At 40.1% G+C, this 21684-nt stretch overlaps 1 protein-coding gene across 1 annotated transcript in view; it reads left to right on the forward strand.

Annotated features, from left to right (window-relative positions):
- Positions 1 to 21684, forward strand: part of LOC126248813 (DNA mismatch repair protein Msh2) — a 244481-nt gene that overhangs the window by 7676 nt on the left and 215121 nt on the right. Inside the window, exon 2 of the mRNA XM_049950222.1 lies at positions 19670 to 19719. Within this exon, the coding sequence (XP_049806179.1) occupies positions 19670 to 19719 (50 nt within the window). The remainder of the gene's footprint in view (positions 1 to 19669; positions 19720 to 21684) is intronic.

Below are 21684 nucleotides of genomic sequence, written 5' to 3' on the forward strand. Positions count from 1 at the left end.
CAGTCTCAGGACTGAAGACTACAACAACAAACAATTGAGTTAAAGTGCAGTTCTGGTGGCAGTGGCTCTTCCTCTGCATGTTGGCATTGGGAATTCGTTTCCATTGGCCGTAGCCAATTGAGTGATAGGACATTACAGAAGCGTCCGATTCCACCCGTCTGCTTTGACCTATGATGTCATCAGTATGGCGAAAACCACAGTTTCCAGTGTATACAAAATGTCGACAGTGACGTCACTAAATATGTACGCCAGTAAATGAAAATAAAAATGACATGATAATGTCTCACTCCAAAATTAAAATGAAACTAATGGTACAAATGCAGAAAATTGGGGGTTCAGGGCAGGGACAAGCTAAATATACAATAATTAAAAAAAAATCACTGCTCCATCCCAAAACAATATAAAAAAATTGAATTACAGCTTTCCGCTATACCAACAATATCACATGAATCTGACATTTCCCTTTACCTATGTAGCTCAACCACAGCTATTGATACCAAAAAACAGACACCTATAATTCCAAAAAGTGGAACCAAAACCCCAACAACTCATAAACGCTAAACCCTGTATTCCCTACATCAGTTAAAACACAACCGACCTACCCCGCCCTGCACATCCTCCCCACAGCCCTCAAAATAAACGAAAAATACTAAACTTCCCAGGGACACACTTCTGCCAGCAGTACTCATCTAAATGGGATTGTATGTTGGAAGAGCTCTGCTTTCTCTTCGCTATAACTGATTTAATTGCCCCACAAAATCACTCTGTCATGTTAGTACAAGCCCCAATTTCATAATCCTTAAACTCAATAGTGTGGTTAACTACTAAATGATTATAACCCCTCTTCCCCATCCCCCTATAAGACAAAAATGCATCAGAAATTATACCCTCCTCAATATATTTCTCAATCAGACCCACTAGTTCTCTCTTACTATGAAACTGCAAAACACTAAAAACATGAGTAGCATAACCTCAACCTCCCCCCCTCCCAAAATAACAACCCCCACACCAACAAACCAACCCGAGAACTGACCCTCCCATGCTTCCTCTTGCCAAACTGTGATTCATCAATTTCTTCAACAATCCCCGGCACACCCAACTGCGCTATATACTTCATGTACTGCGGAGAAACCTCTCGACAAAAAGAAAACCAGTCCAAAACTGTCTCTCACACCAGCCTTGTGCCCATAAAAACTTATACAGACCCGATAACAAAGATAATAAGTAAGCAAGACGATATCCGTCGTTGGCAATCAAGATTTCTCAAACCAGGTACCAGATATTGTCATACTGACAATGCCATATATACGCGTCCCTGGTCCAAGTGGCCAGAACTCTCATCATCATGTTGTTGCCACAAACATGACGCCTAGCATATTCAGCAAATAAGGCGAAACATATGCAGAAACTGTATGACAGGCAACATATCACCACCCCACCTCAGAATGTAATGATACACTCGTGAACTTCACAGTCATATCCTTGTTGTTGTTGTTGTTGTTGTGGTCTTCAGTCCTGAGACTGGTTTGATGCAGCTCTCCATGCTACTCTATCCTGTGCAAGCTTCTTCATCTCCCAGTACCTACTGCAACCTACATCCTTCTGAATCTGCTTAGTGTATTGATCTCTTGGTCTCCCTCTATGATTTTTACCCTCCACGCTGCCCTCCAATGCTAAATTTGTGATCCCTTGATGCCTCAATACATGTCCTACCAACCGATCCCTTCTTCTAGTCAAGTTGTGCCACAAACTTCTCTTCTCCCCAATCCTATTCAATACCTCCTCATTAGTTATGTGATCTACCCACCTTATCTTACATAACAAAAAAGCAATTAAAAAATTAGACTTCTTTCCACACAACAAACACCAAACTAATAAGACCTAACAAAACCGTCAAATACATAAAAAAAAACACACCTTAATAACTCACTGAAAATACTTCCACAGCCCACAATACCACACCAACTACCTAAACTTAAAACCAAAACAGGTTGTGGTGCCAGGGATCTGCAGTGTAGCCCAAGATAGAGCTTAGGCTGAAATCTTAGTTTGGTTGAGATTTAACGAAGCTAATGAATGTGACTAGAGTAAAACTTGGTGTTGCAATAGATTGGTCTGTAGCATAGCCCAGTGATCATTTTGAAAACTTTGTGAGGTATTTTTGAAACGTCATTTCTATGGTTACGGAAAAATCGAAGATTACAGTTTAAATTTTATGACATATTCTGCTTTATGCGACAACATTCTGCACAGCATATTCTTTTATGTCACTGTGTTATTTTGTACGCTCCACATCACTATGTCGTTTATTGAACATAATTTTCTCATTAGTCCTGCCATATTGTCTAATGATCTGACTCATCACCCGTTGTGTTCACTATTCATAATTCGCCACACATACAGTTACCAACTGCAACATGCAACAGAAAAGCTGCTGACATCACATTTGCGCTTTTATCCTTTATTGCTATAAACATTGTGCACTACCAGCATTCAGCTATTTTTGCAATATACATTCGAGTTGGAGTTAAGAATTTCATTCCTAGTGACATTTGATTTCAGTTAGTTTCTGCCCCTAGTAATATGTGGGTAGAGTTAAAATTTATAAGCAAGACTGGTTCCGGAGCACTTCTGTAGACGTTCCTGTTGTTGACTGGTATTATGTTCATGTTTTCTTTCTCCAACCTGATATGACAAATGCTAACCTGTCTGGACTCTGAACATGTGCCAAATTGGATCTGTGGAGGGATTTCTCTGTTCTAAAAATCCCACATGTGTACGTCACACATACTGTGCTACTGTTTCGGACACTTTGTGCGTGTAGTGCATACCTGACCTGTTAAGGGGGTTTTCTTACATTTCTCCCCCAAATAGGGGATGTCAAGAAATCTGCATTCAACATCGTCACAGAATCATCTGAGACAGTTGTTTAAGTCTTCCACTTAGTTCCAAACTAGAGGACCATGATGAGTTCTGGGAATGATACTACAAAATTATAGCTCTTCCAGCCCACGAGTGAGGATAGCTGTCTTTACCAAATCAATCGGCACCTGTAGGACCCAAAGATGGCCTCTGAACCAGGGCAACAAGCATCATTCATGCCGACATGAGCCACAATTCACAGTGCGTCGCACCTAGTGTGCTCAGTCACTGCTGGCAGAGCCTTCTCCATATATGGGACAAGACCTTCTAGCAAGCATAGTGGACACTGGCCTTCTTTCACAACCTGCCTGCTATTTTCCTGAGGGGCTCCATTACCTGCCTAACCTAGAGCTCCGAGTGACAAGCAGTCCCATCCTCTGCACTTGTCCAGACCCCTAAGGAAGATTGGCCTCAGTCCCAACAGAACAGGCATCCAGGGCTGGCTCAGACATACTTTCATCAGTGAGCAATACCACAAACCAGTTTTTGAGGCATAATGGTAGAGCTGTGTCGCTTGCACCCACTTTCACCTTCCACTCAGAGGTTCACAACTCCGCCATTGTTTACCAGTTACCATCGGGTAATTGTCAATCACCTGGGATGTGCGAATTGGAAGGCACAGCGTTCTCACGGATCTTAGCCAGCACTATAGGCTCCAGAGATGCCAAAGCATTTGCCTCAGGTGCCCCAGCACCTTCACAGTCCAGGGCAGCAGCCTGAAGTCGATCAGCCCTGGCAACACACCTTCTAGCTGTTTATAGACAGTGGCCAATTCCCCTCGTATCCATACCCAACATGTGCTGTCTCAGTTTATCTTTAATCAGTTTCTCTCTGCACCACAAGTATGTAACACTAACGCAAGAAGTCACTGGATGCAAACTACATTCTGCTGTTACGCCAACTCCAGTTTACACTACGATTGAAAATCAGCTCATAGGAAGATTGTGCCGTAAAATTTACGCAGAGGACTTTAAGTTAATAAACAGTAGTAAGCAGAGTAAAATATGCAGGTACAATTCATTTCGTCATAGAAGTATGCGGAAAACAGAAACTATATTAAATTACTTTGTATTAAACTGCTAAGCTCCAGGAAGTCCACTCGGCTCTGTGACAGGGGCTACACTTAAAAAGCGGGTTTCAAAAAGTTAATTACACATTATGGCAGACCAAGTAACTATTATTGAAAGCTCACTACATGCCAAAGTGATCCAGATACATGACTCTGTGTTTCAACATAGCCAACAAGTATTTCGGAACATTCTGCCAATTGTTCTTTCCAATTGCTGTGCCATTTCAGGTGCACACTGTGATGTACCTATAATCCGTACTTCAACAGAACAGTCCGTGCAGGAATCTTGAAATGTATACATCTGACAATGTATCACTCTTGTTATGCAATGGTCTTACGTTAGAGGATGCTTGTAACTTGCTTTCTGAAGTTTCTACATAGATAGTGGTCAAGTCTCTGATGAAAATTTTAATGCGTAGTATATACATGTATCATACATAAACTATGAAAAATTCAAGTGAGCTTCACTATGTAACTTGTACCAGTGGTATTGTCCTTATAGCTAGTCAATTGCTTCTATCTGTGACTTTCCAGCTAGCAAGTTGAGATTCATTTGGTATCTTACGTGTGAAACTCGTTAACTGTTTGCAAAGCATTTTATGGTTAGTAAAACTGCACATGGTGATGTGATCCATTTCATTCTTATGAGTCTCATTCCCTGGAGTATCCCATCTCCATTGACCTTGTATACAAACAAGAAATGACCTATAGGTTATAAAATTGTAAGTTAGGTCTGCATATTGATGAAAACTAAAAGCTGGAAAAGTTATATAGTAAACATGCTAAAACATTTAGGTTTGGCTACTTTTGCCATAAAAATAATTGCCAAGTTTGGGAATACAGAAGTCACTAAATCAACATGTTTGGCATATTTGCATTCATTGATGTCTTCTGGGGTAATATTCTAGGGTAACCCGTCACTTAGGCAAAATTTGTTCATACCACAAAAAAGCGATTAGAATTGTGTGGAGTTCACACACGTACATTAATTCATTTGTAAAGTAAATAAAACATTGCTGTTTTCTATTTGCCAGTTAGATTCTTCAGAGTATCAAATATTTACCAGTTAATATCTGGCAAGTAACTCTTTAAGCAGTTAGAATACTAACCATAGCATTATGGTACGTTTATTCACTTATAAATTTCCTTTCCACAATATGTTGAAATTTGAGTGACAGTTATTTCCAAGTACGGTACTAGAAGGAAAAATGATCCGCATTACCTTTTAATGAATCTTAACTATGGTGCAGAAAGATTTGAAATATGCAACTATAAAGTTCTTTGACAATCTACCAATAGAAATAAAATGTCTGACACATAGCAGAAATGTTTTCAGGTGTAGATCAAAGAACTTTCTGCTTAACAATTCGTGCTATGTTTTTTATTTTATTTAGTTGTACATAAGTTCTATGTTTGTTCTGTTGACAAGTTCCACATCATAACGTTGATTGTGAATTTGATCTGTGGAACAACTGACTGACTAATTAGTACACCTGAGAGGAATGTAAATTGTTAGTCACTGCAATAAATACTCCAGTAAAAAATAAACCGTGAAATTTTGTGCGATAAAAAACTATGAATCTCTGTTTAAAATCTCCGTCAATGTTTTTGTCCAGTGTACAGTAGGCTGTAGTAATGTGTAGTCCAGTACCTAATCGTAATATTCATGAAATTGTTTCTGAACGTTACAGACCACTTATCAGAGCTGAATTGTTCACCACCTGCCGAGAGAAACTACGTGAAAGTCATCAGTACTTTGTTTAGAGCACAGTGCTCAAGGAACTGATGCTATTCAAGGACTGTGCAGGAAAAATATCTTGTAATCCTCAGTCAAAGAATTCATTCTAAAGGATTAGAGGGTAATTAACAAGGAAAGCTCACACGAGATGAGATTTCAAAACTTGAGTAATCGATAGTGATCATGGGCAGTCAGCAAGTCAAAGTAAAAGAAAATGAAACACAGGCACACTGTTGGAGATTAGATAGAGAGAGACATTGGGAAATGTAAAGGAAAGAAGTACACTGTGAGGAAGAATAAAACTAATTTGATTGAAAGTCAGTTGGGATCACAATACATAAAAATAACGGCTATGAAAGTGAGGAAAGATAAAATTAGAAAGTGGTGTTTGGTCTGTTAGTTAACTACATGTTCCGGGGATTGTATTTTTGGTAGTTTGATGGAGCGAGAAATAGCGAAAAAGAGAGATGCAACGAGAGAGAGATTAGTGTCAGTTGCAACCTGGTGGATCATAGCATCTCCCTAACACTTGCGTATTGTTTGAAGCTACCAGTAACAAATCAAGCTGTCCGCTTCTGAATTGCTTTAATGTCTTTCTTTAATCCTACCTTGTCCATATCCCAAACACTTGAACAATACTCAACAATAGGTCACACTAGTGTCCTACATGCTGTCTACTTTCCAGATGAACTACTCTTTCCCAAAGTTCCCCCAGTGAACCAAAATTAGACCATTCACCTTCCCTACCGCAATCCTCACACGCTTGTTCAATTTCATATAGCTTTACAATATAACGCTTCAATATTTTGTGATGTGGCTGTGTCAAGCAAGACACTACTTACGCTGTATCCAAATAGTATGGATTTTTTTTTCCTTACTCATATCCACTAATTTAGATTTTCTACATTTAGAGCTATTTGCCATTCATCCCACCAACTAGAAATTTTGTGTAAGTCATCTTCTATTGTTCTATAGTGACTCAACGTTGTATAGAGAACAATAGGGGTCCTTTCACAATTCCCTGGGGCACTCCTGACAGTACCCTTGTCTCTGATGAACGCTCTTGTCAAGGACAACATACTAGGTCCTGTTGCTTAAGAAGTCATCAAGCCACTAACATATCTGGGAACCTATTGCATATGCTCGTACCTTTGGTAACAGTTTGTAGAGGGGCACTGTGACAAATGCTTTCCGGAAATTTAGAAATATGGGATCTGTCTGTTGTCTTTCATCCATAATTCGCAGTATATCACGCGAGAAAAGGGCCCAAGCTGAGTTTCGCATTAACGATGGTTTCTAAAACCATACTAATCCATGGGTACAAGGTTCTCGGTCTTAAGAAAATTTGTTGTATTCGAACTGAGAATATGTTCAAGGATTTTGCAATAAACTGATATTAGAGATATTGGTCTGTAATTGTGTGGTTCTGTTCTTTTTACCCTTCTTACATACAGGAGTCACTTGAGCATTTTTCCAGTCACTTGAGTAGTGGTGTAAAATGCCTGGGCATTTATAAGTTGGGGCAAATGCCCCAGATAAATGCCTGGGCAAGTGTACAAAATTCATAAATGCCCAGATATTTGTGCATTTTAAAAATTAATTGATAAGCGGCACTAATAAAAAAATTTTAAGCTGATATTTGGTATTGGAAAAGGTGTTTTGCGACACTGCTTCTTCACTGATTGGGTAACCAAGTTGAAAAAGCTGCTCAAAAGTTAGTGGAGAGTTATTAGGGAAAATAAATTGGACTGTAAACAGAACTTTTTACAACTTTAATGTAGTCAATTCTTGGCATAGACATAATAAAAAAAGAAAATGACACAAGTTTAAAAGTGTTTTTGAAATAAAGTATGGTTTATATAAAGTAGCTAGCCTGTAGGTAGTATTTTGACTTTTCTGTACTACTGCAAAAAATTGGAAAGTTGTTCTCATTCACTGTTCCTAACTCACACGTTTTTGAAATTCTGAGAGCACTTGAAACACTTTTTGATATGCTGTTCCATTTTGTTGGAATGCGACTCTTTGTATTCCTTAAAGCAATATTTACAGGATACTCCTTTCCCTTTTAAATTGAAAAAGGTCCAAACAGGCCCTACATCTGACAATCCTTTTTTTTCCACTGAAAACAGTTTAACATTTAAGAATAAATTTGTCATCAAGAAACACATGCCAGCTGTTTAATACATTCAGTAATAATTTTTTTATCAATAATTGTTCTTCAATAATATTCAGAGATTTGACACAGATTAGAGAGAGAGGGGGGGGGGGGGGAGTGGGAGTGAGAGTGTCTTTCCTTTTGTTCTTACAAGGAAGGACAACTCCTCATCACACTCCAGCCACCCAGATCTAGTCGTAAGATGGCCCAGTGGATAGCCTGTCAAAAACTGAACACAGACCAAGCATGAAAACAGGAAGGAGGTGTATTGAACTGTGAAAAAAAAAGCAAAATAGAAACAGTGATCAGTCAAAGATCGAGTAAAGTTAAAAAGCCACTGTGTTGTCTTTATGTGGTCACAGTGTTGGACTGCAAAAGGGGATATCAGTGTTCAAATCTCCCTTGTGTCCCACTTTCTTTTTCCTCACAAACTTATGAACTGTGCGTCTGGGAATAGATGTCTCTGTGTTGTGTTGTGTTGTGTTGTGTTGTGGTGTGGTGTGGTGTAATGTCCGTTCGCAGCAGCAAAGTGTAAGGAAGAGACATCAAGACTTATGTACCTCCTATTTGTTCTACACAAGTACCACATGTTGTGACCCTTTAGTTCTGTTTTGAAAGTTTTGACTCTTGAATTCCTTTGTTGTAACATAGTTCACATCCATTTCTTTGTTGTTTTCGTTTCTGTGAGAGATCTATGTGGCTTCTCACCTGCTCTCACTATTCATCACATTTACTTGTGATGTTAACATATTCTTACCACATGATCCATATTCTATAACCAGTGCATAGTATAATTGCCAAGGCCACAGAAGGGGATTAGACACATCAGTGACTGGATGGACAGTTCATAATTTTGTGGAAAAAAAATATTCGTGCATGAGAGAGATTTGAACATGGATCTCCCTCTTCACAGTCCAACGCCGTGGCTGCATATCTAGGATGCCTTAGCTATTCAAATTTGCTCGATGTTGCACACCTTCAGCTTGGGCCATTCAGTGTTTCTATTTTGCTTCTTTTACCACAATTCAGTACACCTCCTTCCAGTTTTCATGCTTGATCTATGATCAGGGCCATCTTATCACTAAATGTTTGGGGGGGGGGGGGGGGGGATGCGATGGAGAGTTTCCCTTGTTAGTAAGAAACTAACTTTTGATATCAGGAGTATCATCCCATTCTATATTTTAATTGGTAAATTATACATTCTAGCAACAAAAAATTAAATACTATTTTATAAATGCCCAGATTTTGGGCATTTAAAACTGCTAAGAACAAATTTCCGGGCAAATGCTCATTTATAAATGCTCTACCCAGTGGGCGTTTGCCCAGCCCATGTCACTGCACTCCGGACTTTGCCCTGGGCAAGAGATTTGAGATGAATGCAAGCCATGTAAGGGGCCAATTCCATCGGGTACTCTTTGTATAACTGAATTTGGATACCTTCTGGACCTGGTGACTGACTTGTTTTCAACCCTTTCAGTTGTTTTGCTATGCCAGGAATTCTTATTACAATGTCATCCATATGGAAGTCTGTTCAGTGGTCAAATGACAGTATGTTTATCCGATTCTGCTGCGTTAACGATTACCTAATTGCCAAAATTTAATACTTCGGCTTTTGTTTTGCTTTCATCAGGCTGGTCAATGAGTGGAAGCCTTGGACCCGCTTAATGAGTTTACATAGGACCAGAATTTTCTCTGCTTTTCTGTCAGATCTTTTGCTAAGGTATGACATGGTAGTTCTACGCATTGCGCACAGATCTCTAGGAACCTTTGCCTGTCGTCATTTGTGCATTCTCTTTTGCACTAAGAGTGCAACCGCATTTGCTTCATCACCACCTTCTGTATTTCTTTATTAGACGTTGGTGGGTCTTTTCAGTCCTTAATCCACTTACTAGACACACAGTTCTTCAGACCAAGAACCATGGTATTCTTAAACTTTGCCCACTCTCCTAGCCTTCTTGACTTACTTATTAACTTTTGTAAACATAGTTGCTTTAATGACATCATGATCACTTATTACTGTCTCTGTGCCAACACTGTTAGTTAGGTCCGGCCTGTATGTAGCTACAGGGTCTAAGGAATTTCCATTGCATGTGGGCTGGTGAAGTGGCTGCTCAAGACAGTTTTCAGAAAACGTGATGAAATGTACTTCACAGGGCTGACCGTCTGTAACCCTCCGCAATGAATCAGGAGATGTCCCAGTCAATACTCAGTAAGTTGAAGTAATCTTTAACTGGTACTCCATGATCTGGGTATTTATGCACTACTGATCATAGACTTTCTTTAAATGACTTGAGAACTGTCACAGCGGAATCGGGTGGCCAGTAAAACCATCCAATTTGGTTTCACTTAGATTTTTTATATGCAACCAGATAACTTCAGTCACACTGAATTTCGACCTCAATGGAGGCAATATTTTAGTCAACTGCAATGAACACTCCTCCCCCCCCCCCCCAATCTCCCCTCCTATAGCATCTAAAACTCTCGGCCTCAAGAATAGTTTGAGTGTGAGAACCTTTCTGGAGGGCAGTAAATTCAGGAACTTTGTTACAAACACTTTGACAATTTACTAATAAAATTTTTATAGTCAGAATGGCTTTACTCTAATTGTGGTCTGAATTTACTATCTGCGTATCAATTGGCAACTGTCTATCAGAGTCTAGCCTAAACCACCCCCACCCCTCCCTTGTGCACGCCACATGTACTCTGCTACCCGAGGAGCTGTTTCCTTTGTGTTGTGTACCCTGACCTATCAAAAGTCCTGCAATTCTCCATTCCATAACGCAAATCGAGAAATCTGCAGCCAAGACAATCACAGAGTTAACAAAACCTTTGGTTGGGAGTCTCCACTTGTCTCCGAACCAAAGGACCCTTATTAACTGCGGGAACAACCGGCAAATTGCAAGCTCTGCTTGCACCCCATGTATGAGTCTAGCAGTCTTCACGACCTCCGCCAGCCGTCTGTATGACCTGAAGATGACCTCGGAACACAGCAACAGATATCATTAGTGCCAACATGAGCCACAACTTGCAGACAACTGTTGCAAATATCTGATATCTGTTGACTTGCCAGAGAAAATGCGCCTGATGACTCTCTTCTGAGACACCCTGTGTGTGTGTGGGGGGGGGGGGGCATGTAGTTAAAAAATATGTAGTCCATTCTGTCCGAACATTTTTTTATAGTAATGTGTAAAAATTTGAAGAAAATTGGTCAAGAAATTTTTGCAAGTTTTGGTAACAATGTTAAAGTAGGACTTGTCTTTATATAGTAGTATAGATATATGGTATTTTATTTATAAATTCATTATATTATCATCTTTGTGAAATCTAATAAAAACATTAGTGATTGGAAAAACATAAGATATAATCCTACAATTACACCCCAGATATAGTGTGTATAAACCATCACCAGCTGAGCTTAAACCCTGTTGTACACTGTATCCTTGCCAGTGTTTGTGAAACTCAAGTCACAGCACCTTCTGTTCTGCCTGTTCACAATTTCAATTGCGTTAAGCCCTTTGCTTTTGTAGGACTCTGTAGAACTTGAGTTGCTGCATGTCGTGTTGCCAGAGATTTAGTTACACGGTCCACAACATGAACAAAAATTATGAATTACACATGACTTGGGTTAAAGTGCACTTGCATTGCTGGCAGTTTTTGTGTTGTGTGCTGATGTCAATTATTGACGTTGGTTGTAGCCAATAAGGTGATAGTACGTGGTAGCCAATGGGGATCTCTATACCTAATGATATCTTTTGACAGAAGATACAATTTGATTACATTAAATGTTTTTTTATTATCAACAGCACTAGAATAACTTTTACTGATCTGGTTATTATGAATTTTAAGGTCACTTACTGAGTTTTGTATTTCTTTGGCAACTTGAAAAAACTAGATGTGCTGACAGACTGACCTGTAGTGAAGCCAAAGCCCTAGGTTAGGTGGGAATGTGATGATTTGCTTGTGAGTTGGTGAAGCCTATGAATCTCGACACAAAAATATGATTGTCATAATAGATTGGTGTGTTGCTTAGTCACAGATATACATTCATCATTGCAGTAACCTACTTTCATCTTTTGTTTCCAATTTTCCCGAAAATTCTGATGACATGGATAAATTCTAACCTAATAGAAGAAAATTCCATCTAACTTTATGTAAGAACCATAGAAAATTAAGAAGAATAATCTCACTGACTACATACATCTGACTCTTGAATTGTCGTGTTGACCTCCCGTGATTCATCACGCGAACTCTTACCAACAGCAGCACGCAACACAAAAGCCGTGAACACTGTAAGTGCATTTTTATAAATGACTTAGTGCATACCAATTGAGTCTGTCTACAGCAACAATAAGTAACATATTTGTTACAATTACAAACTGCAGTACATAATATTAAGAACCCTGTTCATAAAGTGTGTTTAATATACACTCCTGGAAATGGAAAAACGAACACATTGACACCGGTGTGTCAGACCCACCATACTTGCTCCGGACACTGCGAGAGGGCTGTACAAGCAATGATCACACGCACGGCACAGCGGACACACCAGGACCCGCGGTGTTGGCCGTCGAATGGCGCTAGCTGCGCAGCATTTGTGCACCACCGCCGTCAGTGTCAGCCAGTTTGCCGTGGCATACGGAGCTCCATCGCAGTCTTTAACACTGGTAGCATGCCGCGACAGCGTGGACGTGAACCGTATGTGCAGTTGACGGACTTTGAGCGAGGGCGTATAGTGGGCATGCGGGAGGCCGGGTGGACGTACCGCCAAATTGCTCAACACGTGGGGCGTGAGGTCTCCACAGTACATCGATGTTGTCGCCAGTGGTCGGCGGAAGGTGCACGTGCCCGTCGACCTGGGACCGGACCACAGCGACGCACGGATGCACGCCAAGACCGTAGGATCCTACGCAGTGCCGTAGGGGACCGCACCACCACTTCCCAGCAAATTAGGGACACTGTTGCTCCTGGGGTATCGGCGAGGACCATTCGCAACCGTCTCCATGAAGCTGGGCTACGGTCCCGCACACCGTTAGGCCGTCTTCCGCTCACGCCCCAACATCTTGCAGCCCGCCTCCAGTGGTGTCGCGACAGGCGTGAATGGAGGGACGAATGGAGACGTGTCGTCTTCAGCGATGAGAGTCGCTTCTGCCTTGGTGCCAATGATGGTCGTATGCGTGTTTGGCGCCGTGCAGGTGAGCGCCACAATCAGGACTGCATACGACCGAGGCACACAGGGCCAACACCCGGCATCATGGTGTGGGGAGCGATCTCCTACACTGGCCGTACACCACTGGTGATCGTCGAGGGGACACTGAATAGTGCACGGTACATCCAAACAGTCATCGAACCCATCGTTCTACCATTCCTAGACCGGCAAGGGAACTTGCTGTTCCAACAGGACAATGCACGTCCGCATGTATCCCGTGCCACCCAACGTGCTCTAGAAGGTGTAAGTCAACTACCCTGGCCAGCAAGATCTCCGGATCTGTCCCCCATTGAGCATGTTTGGGACTGGATGAAGCGTCGTCTCGCGCGGTCTGCACGTCCAGCACGAACGCTGGTCCAACTGAGGCGCCAGGTGGAAATGGCATGGCAAGCCGTTCCACGGGACTACATCCAGCATCTCTATGATCGTCTCCATGGGAGAATAGCAGCCTGCATTGCTGCGAAAGGTGGATATACACTGTACTAGTGCCGACATTGTGCATGCTCTGTTGCCTGTGTCTATGTGCCTGTGGTTCTGTCAGTGTGATCATGTGATGTATCTGACCCCAGGAATGTGTCAATAAAGTTTCCCCTTCCTGGGACAATGAATTCACGGTGTTCTTATTTCAATTTCCAGGAGTGTATTAGGCCCTAATAATTATTCTTACTGATATCTGAAAATGTAACTACAGTAGCCGTTGATGTGCTTGACACTTCAGTTGTTTGCAGTCCTTGGTTCCCTGAACCTTAGAAACTCCCTGTTCAGTATTTGGTTGCAAATGTTATCTATAGTTACCCAGGAATAGATTTTTTTTCCTCCTCGTAACATCACGGTTTGGAGGACACGGTAATGTATGGGCAGGTGTACCAGTCTCTCTCTCTCTCCACATTCACATCTGTCTGACTGACTTTTGCTGATTTTATGTAGATATACAGTGTACATCTCATGTTCCATTATATGCACCATGCCATTCTTGAATGTCAGGAAATAATTGGTAAACAGGACAGCCATCACTATAATTTTTGTGAAGTATCCTCTGTAACATACTGGTTCTCCAGTACTAAAGTTACACTTTGTGTTTGTTATTCAGTGATATGCCTCACTATCTCAATGGTGTCTTGTCACAACCAGTACCACACAATTCTGTCTGTGACTATTTTTAGTAGGATATATTCTCAGAATTGCTAAAAATGCTTCTATTTGAGTGTACCAAAAATCACCCATTAATCTAAGAAGCATGTCATTGCATACATCTGGGTGTGATCTTGCACATTGCTAGCACAACTACCGGACCCACATCCTTGCTGCAAATGCAATAATAGCAATAACGATGACACTATGGTGCAGTCTTCACTACTGACAAAGCAGGCCAGCTTGTCCATGGTTTTGTAAGCTTCCTCAGTAACTTTAATGAGCATAACTGAGAAATTTCTTTTCTCATCCATGTACAATCCTTAATATCTACACGCCTGACTTTTATGAATCAAACTTTCTCAAAATTTGAGAAGCGGATTTCTTGGTAGAGAAAATGTATATTTTAGCACTAAAAAGGTTATTTTCATGGGCAACTGCTGTGAATTTGTTGTTAATGCACCATTGCTGCATCAGTGATAAAACAGCTTTGTCCTCAAGTCTTCTGAGACAATTATCAGAATGTTATACTCTTAAGTGATGACACTGTCTACGTTGTACTCCTCAGCCAGCACAGCTAGCAAAGGCTTAATGGTTAGATTGAGTAGCTTTAGCTGTGCAGCCTGCCACTCTTTCGTAACTGTAGTCCCCCAGACTATTGTAGAGGCATTATGGGGTTTGGAGATATTAATCATGTGAACATCACGGAGCATAGGAGATTATCAGAGGCACCTTTGATGTCCACTATTGTAACTACTCCATATTTCTTCAGGGTACTGTCCTCCACACTTGTAACCCTATGTATTGTATTATCAGTAGATGTAGCCTTTCTGAACCCAATCTGGTGCAACCCAAACCATTCCCTGTGCACCTACAAACTGCCACACAGGAGCCTCTCAACACAGTAATTGTGTGGCACAGCAAAAAAATGTTCTTTCTATATGAGTGTCTTCTCTACATTGTTTGGATCTGTGCTTCACTTGGTCTTTCTCCAAGCTACACGTTTTCTTAATGTTTATGTTTACCCAAAATTTCTCTCTGTTGTTGAGCGTGTCTTTGTTGTGGTTCTCTACTGGACTTTTTCATTGAGATAAAAGTGTACATCAACAAGAATCTCCATATCATCTCATTTTTTGCATTTGATGACTGGGTCAGATTATTCAAATATTTAATGGTATCCTGGGCAAGACCTTGGGAGTGGCAACCCGACAGCCATGCCAACTCTAGTGCTGTGGCCAGCTGCATTAGGTTTCTTGCTTTAGGGTCCATGGCATGAACAGCCTAATCAAGGTGATCCCATAGATTCTTGATTGGGTTTAAATCCAGGGAGTTTGGTAGCCAGAGAAGTATGGTAAACTCATACTGGTGTTCTTCGAACCACACACACACATTGTGAGATGTGTAACATGTTGCATTGTCCTGCTGGTAAATGCCATCATGCTGAGGAAATACAAACTGCACGTAGGGGTGGACATGGCCCCCATGGATAGATGTGTACCTTTGTTGATCCTTTGTGTCCTCCAGAATGACGAGATCACCCAGGAAATGCCACAAAAACATTCCCCAGACCATAACACTTCCTCCTCTGGCTTGGACCTTTTCAACAGTTGTTGCAGGATGTTTGCTTTCAGCCATTTCATGCTACACCCACCTATGATCATCTGTCTGATGCAGCATAAAATGTAATTCATGTCAAAGGCCACATGTCATTATTTGGTAGACATACTGTTGTAAGACTGGCTTGAAAAATCCATCCTTCATCGCCAATGAACAGCAATTAGCATGGGTACATGAATCAGGTGTCTGCTGTGGAGGCACATACATAAAAACGTTCACTGATTGGTTGTTGAGGAGAGACTGTTGGTAGCCCCTTGGTTCATGTGGGTGGTAAGTTGTTCAACAGTTGCTTATCTATTTGCCTGTAAACATCTCTGCAGCCATTGTTCATTCGTGTCATATGGCCCACAATAGCCTTGGTGCCGGTTTTAGATAGCACCATTTTTCCATCCATGGTATATTTCAACCATGGCGGCATAGAAACATTTTTCAAACTTAGTTGTTTCGTAAATGCTTCCACCCTTGGCTCAAAAGCCACTGATGCCATTTTGGACATCAGATAAATCGTTTCGTTTTCACAATCTTACAATGACTGCACTGTTTTCTGCAACCCCTGACACTTTACATACCCTCCACTGCTTGTGCTGCCACCTGCCATTTGAGTGGTTATTGCATGTTGACATCGAAACTGTGTAATAGTCCATGTAAAGGTATGGTTGGTTCTCCGTGTAGTTGTAGACCAGTCCCGACTGGGCATTGGCTGAATACGGGGCACCAGGATGGATGGATGGAACTGTAACTTCACCAGTGCCTTCTGAAAATGCTGATGGTTGTTTGACGCAAAACTGGTTTACACACACTTTGTATCAAATAGTCACCTCAGTATGTGATCTTTAATAGCATTGGATAGTTTTTATTATTTGTTCTGCATCATAGATTTTTTTATACCGTAGTTGGAGCTGGGCATGGCAATTTTCTGGAGTATACCTTGTTTCGCCACCAGGCCGTGTCTCATTGTGGTCAGAATCATGCACCAAATTTGAGAGCTAGATTGTCAATGATAGCTGACACCCAGGTTGAGAGCTAGATTGTCAGTGATAGCTGACAAACAGCAGATTTTTTGCCTGTGATTCCTGAGTGAATAGTGCCCCGATTTACAGCTAACATTCAAATTCCAGAGGTCTTGCAGTATTCAACTGCTATTATCTTCTCTGAAATTTTACATGTACATGTCTTGATATAGGCAGTTTTTCTGTCGGTAGGGTAACCAATAACTAGCAATAACTGCTTAAGATATTGCATTTGATTGATGAAAGGAGAACATATAAAAATTAAGCAGGCAAAACGGAATACAGAGATGAGATTAACACAGTGAAGTACGACAAAGCAGGAATGGCTAGATGAGAAATGCAAGGATCTAGAAACATTTGTAACTAGATGTCGTCTATAGAAAAATTACAGAGACCTTTGGAGAAAAGAGAAGCAACTGTGTGAATATCAAGATCTCAGATGGCAAACGAGTACTGAACAAAGGACATAAAGTTGAAAGGTGGAAGGAAATATATAGAAGGGCTGTACAAGGGAAAAGAATTTGAAGGTAATATTGTAGAAAGGGAAGAGGAAGTAGATGGAGATGATTTGGGAGATTGATATTGTGAGAACAACTGACAGAACACTGAAAGACCTAGTTCAAAACAAAAACTGGAGTAGACAATATTCCAGCAGAACTATTGAAATCCTTGAAAGAACATACCATGACAAAACTATTCCACTTGGTATTCATGGTACAGGCAAAATACCATCAAACTTCTTCAAGAATAATGCTGTAATTTGAAGGAAGACAGGTGTTGAGAAGTGTGAACATTACCACGGTATCGGCCTAGTAAGATATGGGTGCAAAATATTGACATGGATTATTTACAAAAGAACGGAAAAACTGGTGGAAACCAACCTCGGGGAAGAGAAGTTTGGGTTCCAGAGAAGTGAGGAACATGCCTGGCAGTACTGACCTTAACGTTTTACCCTAGAATATAGGTTAAAGAGAGCAAACCTCCATCTATAGCATTTGTGGATTTAGAGATAGCTTTTGACAATATTCACTGTAGTACTCTCTTTGAAATTTTAAAGGGAGCATTATAAAATACAAGGAGCAACAGTTTTTTTTTTTTTTTTTTTTTTTTTTTTTTTTTTTTTTTTTGCCAGTTCTGCAAAACCAGACTGCAGTTATAAGACTCAAAGGACAGGAAAGGGAAGCAGTTATCAAGAAGGGAGTGCGACAGGGTTGTAGCTTATCCCAAATGTTGTTCAATCTGTACACTGAGCAAGGAGAATTTGGAGAGGGAGAAGAAACGAAAACTTTGAAGTTTGCCAGTGACATAGTTCTGTCAGAGATAGCAAAGGACTTGGAATAGCAGCTGAATGGAGTGAGTAGTTTCCAGAATGAACTTTCACTCTGCAGCAGATTTTGTACCAATATGAAACTTCCTTGCCAATTAAAACTGTGTGCCAGACCAGGACTTGAACCTAGGACATTTACCTTTTGCAGGCAAATGCTTTACATACAGAGTACCCGTGTATGACTCGTGGCCTGTTCTTACAACTTCACTTCTGCCAGTACCTCATCTCCTACCTTCCAAACTTTACAGACTAGCCCTCCTGCAAGTGTCTTGAAAGAGGTCATAAGATTGACATTGCAAAAGTAAACAAGCATAATGGAACTTATTCGTATTAAATTGGGTGATGCTGGAAAAATTATACTAGGAAATGAGACACTGAAGATAATAGACAAGTTTTGTTGCTTACATAGCAAAAGTAACTGGTGCTGGTTGAAGTATAGAGAATATAAAATGCAGACTGTCTGTAGCACAAAAATAATTCTGAGAAAGATAAATTTTCTAACATCTAATATAAATTTAAGTACTCAGAAGAATTTTCGTGTGGTATTTGTATGGAGTGTTGTCCTATATGATGGAAGGGAAACATGGAAGACAAGATGAGGATAGCTGCTGCTGTCGTGCTGCAGAAAAGTATATAGGTTTGTTAGATAGAGGTAATAATTGAGGAGCTATTGAATCATATTGATGGAAAAATAAATTTATGGAGCAATGTGACTAAATGTCTGGTTAATGGGACACATCCTGAGGCATGAACAAATTACCATTTTGCTAATGGAGGGATGTCTGGGTGTAAAAGTAGTAGAGGGAGACCAAGCGATTACTAGGATCACTACAGTAAGGAGCTTCAGATGGATGTAGGCTGCAGATATGAAGAGGCTAGTGCAGCACAGAGAGCAGTCGTTAGATTGTGTTGACCAAAACGACATCACGTTTTATTACGTGTAGGTTCAAAGAATGAGTGGGTTGTTTATTTCAGTCTGTTAATGAATCCACATGAGATGAAAACTTCACATTGTCATCGTCCCCCCCCCCCCCCTCCTCCCCCACTCACACTCGATCACTGTCATGCAAATGAACACATACTTACATTGGTAACACAATAAACCAGAAGAATTTTTAAATATCATGTAAGCTGAGACACTGTTACACACCTCTTCATGGTAGGGCAGTGCCTTGTAATGTGTGGCATTCCTTCCTTCCTTCCTTCCTTCCTTCGTATCCTAGGACTGCCAGGTTGTATATGTGGTACATTGTTTACAGTATTCTGCATTTTAATGCTTTAATTTTGTGAGAATGTTCGGATCACACTTTATGATTGTGATATAAGCAATTTTTTTCTGTTGTGTTAAATTTACTCTAACCCTATATGTTAGAATATTATGTAAGGCTTTCTTGATATACATATTCATTTGTTTTAATTTATTGGCCTGCAATGTTCTGTTTAGGTGTGTGTGTTTTATTTCTTTTAAAATTTTTCATTGTTGTTTGGTTTCAGGTGACAATGAAACGGAGAAGTTCATTCAATTTTATACTTCTTTACCTGAGGTAAGCAAGTTGATGTATGTACTTGTCATCCAATAATGACACAACTTTTTTGTGCAGTTGTATCTGATCAAATACTTCTAAAAATTTGATAACTTCTTGAAATTTGTGTACTGGAATTTAATAAGTGTTTTTCGTACTGTTATTGTAATTGTCACCATATGAGAAACTTTCTAGCTTGTGTCGCTTCATTTGTCATACATATTGTAAGTTCAGAAACAACTCAGTAATTATATGGTGTTATTGAGTGACAATATGCAGAATGTCAACTTATTGATTTCTCTCTTCCCAAGATTTGCAGAGATTCTAAGTGCAAATGTTCCTGAACTAAGCTGCTTTAGAGAGTTCCGGTCCCCCCCTCCCCTCCAATTCTCATCAGTATGGACATCTAAGAATTTTGAAGTTTCCACCATACTTATTATTTCCTCTCCATGTGGTACACTTATCATTGGAGCAGTATCCCGAGATGTGCAGAACTGAATATGTTGTGTCTTTTAAAAATTGAGGGTGAAACCATTCACAGAAAACCTGTCAATGATACTTTTAAGAACATTGTTTACCATTTCTTCTGCTTCTGTATGTGTGCGTGGCTTGATTACAATACTAGTGTCATTTGCATAAAGAACTAATTCTGCTTGTTTTATACTACACTTAAAACTTCCGGGCTGATAGGCCGTGGTCGAAGTATAAAACTGTCTCCTGACGTTTCGTCTCCGACTGCGGGAGACATCCTCAGAGGTAAAGCGGCGAACTGCATTGTATGATGTTTTATACTAGACAGAACATTGTTTACATATGTGAGGAACAGTAGTGGACCTAACATTGAAACATGGGGATACATACGTGATTTCTCCCCAGTCATAATTATGATCCTGGATACTAAGAATTACTAAGTACAACTTCCTGCATTCTTTTTGTTAGATATGACATTAACCATAGGTTGCCTATACCATCAATCCCCTAAAACGTCAATTTATCTATGATAATACTGTTGATTCACACAGTCAGTGACTTAGAGAGATTGCAGAAAATACCAACTGGCACTATTTTATTATTTAATTCTTGTAAAATCTGGTGAGTAAACATGTGAATGGCATCCTCTGTAGAGCAATCCTTCTGAAACCTGAACTGTGATTTGCTAATGATATTATTGTTCCTAAGGTGAGATACTACTCTTAGAATACATTACATTCTCAGAAATTTTGGAGAATGATGTCAGCAGTGAAATAGATAAGTACTTATTGACATCTCTCTTATCACCTTTCTTGAAGAGGAGTTTAATGACAACATATTTCAGTCTCTCATCAAAATGCCTTGAGTTAGTGATGCGTTAGACAAGACTGGGCTTATTACTTGGGAACAAATATTGGAAACACCATCAAAACCAGATGAGCTTTTAATTTTGAGAGAATGTATAATTTTCTTAATTTGTGAAGGAGAACTTTGTGATACATTCAAATGCTTGAATTGTATGGAAGTTACATTTTTAACATACTGCTGTGATTTTGCTCTTAGACTGTTTGTCCCTACGCGTTTTACGTGTTTAAGAAATTATTATGAAATGTATTTGCTACCTGTGACTTATCATTTACAGCCCTTCCATTAAGTTCAATAGTAATGTTGTCTTGTTCTGTGGCTGGTTATCCTGTCTCTTGTTTCACAAAATTCCATATAGCGTTAAGTCTGTTGTCGGAAGTACTGATTTGTGACGTTATGTGCAAGTTCTTTCATTTTTAATAATCTCTTTAGGCAATTTTGAGTAGTTTTTGTAATGTGCAACTACTTCAGGTTCCCTACTTGTTCTTGCCAACAGATACATTTCCCTTTTCCTTTTTAAAAGACACTTTAATCCCTCTAGTGGTCCATGGTTTTGTACAGGGCTGTTCAGTGTCCTCTATGATTGTCTTATGCTGAAATCTATCAATAAATTTATCATAGAAGAGGTTAAGTTTTGTGGTAGCATTTGGT

The sequence above is a fragment of the Schistocerca nitens genome, chromosome 3 (genome assembly GCF_023898315.1).
Source record: "Schistocerca nitens isolate TAMUIC-IGC-003100 chromosome 3, iqSchNite1.1, whole genome shotgun sequence".
NCBI lineage: Eukaryota > Metazoa > Arthropoda > Insecta > Orthoptera > Acrididae > Schistocerca > Schistocerca nitens.